Source organism: Rissa tridactyla, chromosome 1 (genome assembly GCF_028500815.1).
Source record: "Rissa tridactyla isolate bRisTri1 chromosome 1, bRisTri1.patW.cur.20221130, whole genome shotgun sequence".
NCBI lineage: Eukaryota > Metazoa > Chordata > Aves > Charadriiformes > Laridae > Rissa > Rissa tridactyla.
In genome coordinates, this window is record NC_071466.1 from 190,577,999 (window position 1) to 190,587,998 (window position 10,000).

A 10,000-nucleotide genomic window follows, 5' to 3' on the forward strand; every position below is an offset into this window, starting at 1 on the left:
TCAGCACAAATGAATTAATCTGATTTCTTAACGCCTTCTTATGTCAGCCGAGTGCACCTGTTCAGATGGAATGCTGCAGGAAGGATGTACGTTTTCCTTACCTGGCACTTGGGTGGGTGGGTGTGGGTGTGGGTGTGTGGACCAGGGGGTTGCTGGCTCCTCTCTGTAGTAAATAAATCTCATCTGTGATGATTTGCAAAAATCCAGTTGTCAATTTTATTGTAAATCTGTGTTCAAAAATGGCCTTTAGAGACCCATCGTATGAGTGCCCACTTAAGTTTCGTACTACAGCTTGAATTCTTGTCAATAGCAGCACTCTCCACGCTGTGATCCACACACTGTCGTCCCATTGCTGCCCTTCGTAGCCATTTTTGAACCGTTACTTTACTCACAACTACTGTCTTCACTGGTGAAGGTATTCTAAATAGTAAAATCATTAGCTGGCTTTGAAAAGGTGATTTTTTTTACCATGAGAATTCTATTTTTTTTCATCAAAGGTGCTGACTTTGCTCACTGATGCAGATGTGATACATATTCTTTCCGGTTGTGCCAAGATCGGTCCTGTAACTCACAACTGGGAGCTCCGTTTTCCTGAAAGCCCTTGCAGCACAAGGTGTCTGAGCATACTTCACATTTTTACAGAGAGAACTTACTTGAGTAGACAGTAGTATATTAAACCTCCTAATATAGGTACTTTATTTTACAATATTTCAATAGCAGTGATCTAATTATTGTTTAAATTTTATTCATTTACTTACATATTTAAAAAATACGCAGTGAAGTCATTTATGTATCTGCTTAACTCACACTTTGAAAGCTAAATGTTTTAGATAATGTGAAAAAAACCCCACCTTTACAAATATTCTCTTAGCTTGTCTAATTTTTTGTTCTCACACATTCAGCGATGTCCTTCATATTTGGCATTTTGATTTATTAGGCAATCTTAAGTATTAAAGACTTTTAACATACCAGCGCAAGACTTCAGATGCATTGTGCCTTGTGTCAATGATGAATTAATTCCAGCAGAGCACAAAAGTTGCCATTATTTAAACCTCGCTCCTCACCTCTGCTTTTACATCATAGACTGGGTTTAAAAGGCTGAAGTTTGGGCCGTGTGGTAGGCAGTGAAACACGGTGAAGGCGGGAGCGTGCCAGGTTCATGGGGCTGAGCGCTGGAGCTCTCTCTGGTCTGTGGGTCCACCAACGTGGGCACCGTAACACTGGTGTTGGGTTATGGGTCGGGGCCGGGGGGGGGGTGTTGCCTTGGTTCGAGGGCTCACCCCGCAGCAGGGCAGGCAGCCCCTACGGTTTCTGGAGGTGGTTGGTGATGGCGGCTGCCATCCGCCTTGTCTCCAGTGCTGATGGGGCGGGATGCGGCACGCTCTGTGCTCCGCAAGGGCGTAAAGGCGGTGTCCCACATAGGAGCGCCGGACCGACCGGCAGCTGGACATGAGCTTACCGCTCGCCTCCACCCATGATAAAGCGCCATGGAGGACCACCGGCCCGGGCAGCTCCAGCGAGGGCCACCAGCCCGCGCAAGGCCCGCAGCCGCGGGGGCGGGCGGGGCAGGGCCGGCGTGCCTCGCGGCGGGGCGGGGCGGGGCGGGGCGGGGCGCCGGCCCCGGGGCGCCCCCTGGCGGCGGCTCCCGTCCCGCGCACCCGCCGCCGCCTCCCGGGCCGGGCGGCAGCAGCAGGCGGGGGCTTGGGCGCCGGCAGAACCCGTACCTGGTAGGGCAAAGCAGAGCCCGCCAGCCTGGCGTGCGGTACACCCTATCATAAAGTAAGGAGGTCTAATTGAGCTACGGCTCTCTATCCTGCTATTTGTACAAATAAAAGACCACATCTTGATGCAAAATAAACACAAAAGCACTGTTGTGACTATAACAGGGAGTCATATACTAATTTATATAATAAGTGGTTGTGCACGCTTTATTCAAGATTATGGCTGCAAGAAATGGCATGAATTGCTGGGTGTGTTTAATGCTGGATTATAGCAATTTGAAACATGTCAAACACATGGCTAATGCCTCATGCTTCACTCATTCTTGCGTAAACCTGCATAGCCACCATCCATTATACCCTTGGTAACAACACAATTCTGCAAGTAAATATTGTTACACTAAGTAACCTTTCAATTCAAGTTGTTTAGGAAGAGAAAATGCAATCTTGTGCAGTCAGTTCCAGTGTCAGTTTAATGTTTCAAAAGGGAAGTGGTGTAGAGAATAAGTATCTGTACAGTGACTCGCCGGCTTAAAACACACACGCGTGCACGCATGCACACGCACGTGCAGAAATCATACAATCGACTGCAGGGGAGAAAAGTAAAACTGTAGCTTCTAACTTCACAGGACCAGGATTTCCTTTTTGGTGCGGGTGATTGCCTCTGTACCCTGGCAGAATTAGGCATTCAACCTGCAGCGCAACCACACGCTAAAATAATCTACAATTTCATTCTCTCTTGCAGAGAGCAGCAAATATTTTCCCCATACCTTTGTTTAAAATGCCTGGTAGCAGCGCTTGTGTCTCACCTTTGGCATCAAGAGTTTGGGAATCACAGCAGAAGTAGGTGCTGGTGAACGTACGTGTCTGTGGATGTGGGTGCATGTGTGCGTGCGTGCCTGTGTAGGCACGCTCAGGACTGACAGCGAGTGTGACAGCGAGAGAAAAAGAGAAGGATTAGGAAGTGTGAATGTGTATAAATGTGTGTAAACAGGGACTTGTATGTTTTTTCTTGTCCTATTTGAAATACTAAACTTTCAGCCTCAGTATCTGGTGGTCATTGTATTTCCTTTGTATTTATTTATGATTTTTATGCTAACAACCTGCACTAGTATTGTTAAAGCAAGAAAAAAGTACATTAGTTTGATTAGTGAGATGTTGCAGGTTTCAATTATTTTACGACCAATAACTGAAATTACTGATACATAGATATCAGGAATGATCCTCGTTTAGACATTTTCAGTGCTTTAATTTGTGAGGGTTTAGAGTTGATAGTACATACACACGCATGTGTATAGATACACGTGCATACGTGTGTGTGTGTGTGTGTATGCAAGAGAAAAGAGGGGAAAAGAGAAAGATTTTGCGCTCTTGCTTTTTCCAGCAGCCTTTTCTTAGTTGCCGGCAGTGAAAAGGGGGCTGTGAACAACCAACACAGAGCATTACTCAAGCCAAAGTTTCAGTATTGTTTTTAAAAATACCCTTTTACAACTAGAAAAAAGCTTTTATTTTTAACATAAAATTCTAGGGACTCTTCCTTCTTCATACAAATACTTCAGTATTTCTTCCGCTTCACTTCCAAATAAATTACCCTTTTTAGTATTGATACTCTATAGTTACATTCTCTCCGTACACAGCTGTTGGGTCGGATTTGTTGTTTTCTATCGCCAGAGTAGTGTTACTGGTCATGTTGTGTTAAAGCCGATTCTGCTGGCTCACAGACACTTTAACTTAAAATGCAGAGCCCGAACTACACTCTGGGGCTTTGCAAGGATACAAAATCCACAAGACATAAAACCCTTTGGTTAATATCAACTGGAAGATGTTTAACCCTTCTCTGCTAATTGTAACGAAAGAGTCGGAGAGATGTAAAAACAGGGGGGCTGATGTACTTATTTATTAAATTTCTGAGTGTTTTCTAATGTTTTGATTATCTAACATTTACACCCCTTTGCCCTTTTAATGCGCTTGGCTAAATGTACCACTGTTATTGTCTAACGTTCGAATTTGTAAAAGACGAACCTGTCTGTTGGTTAAATCTTTGTTTGACTAAAAGAGGATTAATGTTTGAATTTCCCGAATTTCCAAATCCTTGTAACGATACAGTTGATGAAGTGTTTTAAATAGATTTCCACTCTGATATACATGTCTTTTTATTGAAAGTAAATATTGTAAAAATCGGAAAGGGCTGCCTGCTCCCACCGTTGTGGCATAGCCGCATTAGAATTTTCATATAACTACTAAGGGCAATCAGACCCTTTTCTCTGAATATTTTAAACATTGTACATGTAAAATTTATGCCTAATTTGAATACTTATTAGCTGCCTAATCTCAGAAAAGAGTATTAGCTTTGTTTTTGCCTTGTAAAATTCATCACTGCGTGTATCACATTTTCCATGTCTATTATTTTATTTTGCTGATGTTTGTAAGAGTGTTTAAGAAGGGCTGTTTGTTCATAAACACATCTGGTGCTGCTGTTGTTTACTGGGCTGTAACAGCAGCCCTCCTTTATGTTAACTGTGTTAGTGCTTGGGTTTTTTGCATCCTGTTTATTTTTGATCGGACCATCTTTAAATAACTCATCTTTTACTATTTTAACTTTCTTCACACAATATATACTTTCACTTTATCTTGTAGGTGCTTGTTTGTGTTAATTCATACAGCGTTTTGATTACTATCCCATGCACGTAGTTAAAGTTGTAATGATCCTTTTCCTGCCTGTTTTTTTTTTTTTCTTTTTTCTTCAGAGAAAGGCTATTGCTCATACTTTCCAAGGGAACAAATAACTTCGTTCAATAATTTGGCTAAGCAGCAAGCTTTGTTTCTTTTCCTGAGTTTGCTTACACATCCCTCTCCCTTCAGAGGTGTCTTTTAAAGTCACAGCTCAGCCAGGTTGTTGTGGGGACTCTTTCAGTACGTCGGGAGCGAGGGTGAAGGAAAGTGAGGTCCATTCTGACCCTGCGAGAGCAGGAGAGGACTTTGGTGGCTCTGAGAAGAGACGTTGACCTTTCCATATTACAGATACAAAATGCGCCTTGAAATTCTGGTTTGTAAGGGCACGTTGGTTCTTTATTTACTGCAAAGATTTCAACTGATCTTGGCAGGACATCTCATTGCTATCCTGAAAGTACAGTATATTTATGCAGTGAAAATGATAAAACATTTATTACTGTAGAGAAGGTAATATGCATAATTTATGCTGTTTTTAGCACAATCATTAGTGATATTCTTGATAGATTTTATTTCCAGCTTTCATATCTAATACATGCCTGGAAAATTAATTTTATATCTTTCATTTATTTGCCTATGTTAAAATTGAGTTTTAAGTCATCTTCAAGTGAACAGTTTGATTGCTGCTCATGCATAAGCTTAATTACTTCCCAGGAAGGACAGTATTAAATGTTTTAAATGTCAGAAAAATAAATGAATATCAGCCGTTTGATTAAAAAAATAGGCAATATCTGACGTGTTTGCAGCAGGAGCTTTTTCTTAAAATGCCTCCGAGGCAAAATTTTATTTAGTCACAAAAAAGGAGAAGCCCATTATACTATTTATCATTGGTTGATACCATATGATTTGTAACACCCTTACAAAATTTTAATTTTGTATGATTAGCTGTGCATCATTAAACAACAGCCTTGCATAAGATATGCTGTAAAATTCTGACAGAATCAAGATAGTGAATATTTTAAATAAGGCTGTATAGTCATCCATGGTTGTCAAAGCTAGATAATAGGAAATATAGAGCAGTGTGTGAAATCGTGCCTTCATTTAAACTGGTTTTATAGGTAGACTTTAAAATGTAGTCGTTCATAAATGCTATTGACCATGCTGTGTGCATGGTGTGTTATTTTGGCCGTTAAATGTAAGCACACAAAGATTGCTTATAGAAACCATAATTCCGGTGATTAGTATCTGTATGAAAGCAGAGTTTGCATCGCATTTCTTGGTAAACGGCTCCGCGAGGCTTTTTTCTTCTTCTAAAGATGCTGTCTGTGTAATTGGCAGAGAGGGACATCTTGATAATGGAAGTGTGAAGGTGTAACGCGTGTGTTAATTGATACTTCTTAATCACTTTTAGGTATTAAGTCATGATGCAGGAATCTGCGACAGAGACAATAAGCAACAGTTCAATGAATCAAAATGGAATGAGCACTCTAAGCAGCCAATTAGATGCTGGCAGCAGAGATGGAAGATCAAGTGGTGACACGAGCACTGAAGTAAGCACAGTAGAACTGCTGCATCTGCAACAACAGCAGGTAAGTTTGTTTTGCTTCCTGTTTGTTTTTAAACAAATAAAGGGCTGTTTTCGGACGGGCACCCTTTCCGCAGACCCTCTGTGCGTGCTGAATGTGAAGTGTCGTGCAAGTGAAGAGCGTGGGGCGTTATTTGTTGTTGTTTTTGTGCACGTTAATGCTGAAATGCCAGGATCCCGTTTTCGTGGCAGCGACGTCTTGCTGACACTGCTGCACACCACCACGCTCGCCTGGTGATTAAAATCCCGCGGCGTATTTATAAAAGTTGTGCCGAAGCCTTGCCGTGCATGTTTTCAGAATCTGTTAGTTTACTGTGCAATTCGGTCGCGTAGGACGTGATGCAGAGCTTTCCACCAGAGGGCCACATTACTTGATACTTCGCTTCGCTTGCGATGAATTGTTCCAAAGTCGGAGCTGGGGTGAAGGGACCAGAGTGACTTCTCACAATAAAGATGCTTTGCTGTCGTAGGTGTAAATAAAAAATGCTGGTTAGTTCAGAACCACTGAAACAAAAACGAGCATGTGCCCGTCCATGTGTGCGTGAGTGTAATTTGGATGTGTGATTTTGAAAATATGGGAAAAGAGACAAGCAGCTTTTCTGTAGGTATGTTTCCATTCTCACTTTTAAAGCATTGTTTTAAGTTTGTCTGTTTGTTTTCTCAACGAGTTAATGGAGGACTGCTTTTAGTTTAAAACTGTAAAAGTAGACTGTTGTCTGACTGCTGACACCATCTATTTATGAGGTGCAATCAATTAATTTTTGTCACTGTAAGATTTCTTTTCCTTTTAAAACCTGCATAAACATAATTCCTTCTCCTTTGCCTACCTAAAGAGTTGCCTCCCCATCGGGGGATGCAGATTGTACTAATTCAGTGAAGCCCTAACAGTTTGTTTGGTAAACAATTGAGGTCTGATTCTGCAGAGTGCCAGTACGTGCTCTGAACTCTTCAAAGTCTTCTGTGTCTGGTCCTCTCATCTGCTGAGGCCACTCAGCACCTTTGGAGTTCAAACCCTTCATTTCTAAATACTGAGATTTTTTATTACAACGTCAGGTATTGCATTAATAGAAGGAAAGTTGTCTGCTGTAAGATAAAATATTATAAAAACCCTGTTTTATAGAAACATGTTTTAACACGATAGATAAATTGCATGTGTACGGGCCTCTGAAATAACAGGTCATAATAGCTCTTAAAATTGAATCATTCTTAGTGCTGAATTAAGCAGTGTACACTAGCTACATTTATAGTTAAATATTTTAAATGGTGACAGAAAATGTGGAAGAATTAAATAGTTGTAGATTGAAATATGAGAAGTTGTTAACACTTAAATCTGTGCCTTGCTTCAAATTCAAGTGTATTCTGTTTTAACGATTGAGCACTTAGAGTATTACAGCGTGAAGAAATATAGGTTTCGGTGTCTTCATTAAGTTCTCAGCAGACTTACACCTATATATGTATATATACACACACACTATTATCTATATATGTACACTGTGTATATATACTATTTTAATATACAGTTTTATCTATATATATACATACATACATATATATAAATTTAATACTGTTTTCATTGAAAAGCATGCCATCACCTTTGTTCAGGTGTTCAGATGAGAACAGCGTTTTAAAACTTTTATTGAGAGAGTATGTATTTAATTGGTGAAAATGCTTAGAAAACTAAATTTAAGTGAAACACTTTAAAACACAAAAATACCAACAGAATAATGTGCCACTTACATATTTCTCAAAGCAGCAGTCCTAGGCATTTGTAGCCAATTTGTCCATACAGTCACAGATTCCAGTAGATAGCATTTGCAAAGACCACAGAGAATAACAACTGAAGATGAAAACATCCAGTTGAGTACTAATAACAGACAGGTTCTGAGGGGACAGGCTTAGAAGTGACAATCTTTTCTTCAAAACTGTGATTAGATCTTAAGTAAGCAGACAGGCAAAGTAAAACCATGGGTACAGTTAATAGGACTCAAGAGGCATTTTATGGTAGGGTCTGCACCATAGGATTTAAATACAACTTGAGTTAGGCATATAAATCCTTCTATAAAATATGCTGATGTGAAACATAAACACTAGTAAACATGCAGTAGGGTGTCCTTTAAATAATGGACATAGCTTTATGCTACTTTTGCTTTTCTTCCTCTTTTTAAAATTTTTTTTTCTGTTTTTGACCAGGTGCCTTTTGAAATATGATTTAAGAGGAAAATGATGGCTGGTTTTATTATTGTCACTGTAGTAACTCCCTAAAACGTTATCTTTAATATGTGACTTGCTTAACAAACTTTGACAAGTAGAAAATCAGAGCAAACCCCATTGTACCTGCAGTTATTATTCTTAAGATTTTTTGTTGTTTAAATATGTGCAAGATATAATGTACTGATGTCGTAGTTTAACGTTCTGGTTTTGGCTTCTCTAGTCACTTTATTTGGGGCCTTCAAATAAACAAATCAAGTTTGTTATAGCTTTTTCTATAGGAAGCAAGTAAATGATTTCTGGTTTTAATACATTTCCTTCAGCTGGGCAGCCACATAAAGCGATACTAATGCTTAAGAATAACTATATCAGCTGAGTAAAATCACAAAATAAGTTTTCGCTGTCACACGAATATGTGCTGGGGAAGTAAAACATGAGAAATTTTAGACTGTACAAAGAGCAGGTAGGCTAAGTTAAAAATTTTAAGTTATGTAAGACTTGCATCTTGTTCAGGCATTACGATCACAAATTGGTGATTTATAGAAAATAAATAAGCTAAAATAATAGACTTCATTAGTTTCTTATAAGCAATTATATGGAGTTTGGGCAGTCCTGTTATTGGCTTGGTGAACAATGTTGTTGTGATCTTTATATAGAAATGAGAAGTTTGACTTAAATCACGGAGTTATTCCTCATCCATGTATCAAGAGAGAATGACAGTATTCTGTAATATATTGTAATATATACTTGCTGATAAATGGATTGGGTGCTGTCACAAGTCATCAGGTCGGCTTTGAAGATGTATGACTAGAACGTAAGCAACTTTTTATCTTACTGTCGATATTTATCAATTTATAAATATTACTAAAGTGGATGTAGATTTTTATTATTGAAATATGATGCAAACTGTAATCTGCTCAGACTTGTTTCTTATGTTTTTTTTTTGGCTTACGACGAGACATTCCCCCTCTCTCATATGTACATTCATACACTTCTGAGGTTTTCACTTTAATTTTTTTTCTTGTCTGTTAAAATCAGTGTTTGATACTAGAATTTATAATACATGGGAAAAGCATATCCTTGATTAAATACATCGACAGATTATTCTGCATTAGATGTAGAATTTTATTTTGATATTAAGTTTGTAGAATTAATTGTTTGTGTCACTAAGGTCAAAATAGTTGCTAAAAAACCATGATTGCTTTACAGGGTAGATTTGAGCTTGCATTTTGAGTATTCATTAAGTCAGTTCTACCAAGATAATCTTTTTAAATGTTTTATGGGAATTTATTGGTAAGAAGCTGTTTCAGTTGACTATGTTTAAAATTATTTTTCCAAAGTAGTTTTATTTTTTTAGCATATCACCACTGGCATTTCATTGATAGAAAATAAAAATAGTATTTACAAAAGGAAAAAGGTGATGCTAGCATTTAAGTTATCCTGATGATGTAGAAATAGAAGTTTTGCTTTCTTACATGTTTTGTCTTTGTGATTATTTAAAAAGGAGGAAAATAACAGGGTGTTTCTGTTTATAATGTGAAGTCTTAAATTAGGCATTAACAAAACACGTATGTTTCTGTATGTTGGACAGTAGTTCTATTTACTAAATCACTAGAAACTTGTGTTTTGACTCCTCGAAAGAGCAAATTAGTTTTCTCATACTGTACAGGCAGTTTATATTAAAAACTGACGTAAAAATCCACAACTACTACACCTGTGGCAAAAGCTGATGCCATCAAGAATTCTGATGATATGTAACCCAAATAGAAAACTTTTTAGTGCATCTGATTGCACTTATTGTTACTTAAATTGACCACGT

At 38.6% G+C, this 10,000-nt stretch overlaps 1 protein-coding gene across 13 annotated transcripts in view; it reads left to right on the plus strand.

Moving 5' to 3' along the window:
- Window positions 1-10,000, plus strand: part of FOXP2 (forkhead box P2) — a 440,098-nt gene that overhangs the window by 233,540 nt on the left and 196,558 nt on the right. For all 13 annotated transcript variants that reach the window (XM_054220133.1, XM_054220094.1, XM_054220067.1 and 10 more), the window contains one exon: window positions 5,800-5,977. In XM_054220133.1, the coding sequence (XP_054076108.1) occupies window positions 5,810-5,977 (168 nt within the window). In that variant the 5' untranslated portion in view covers window positions 5,800-5,809. The remainder of the gene's footprint in view (window positions 1-5,799; window positions 5,978-10,000) is intronic.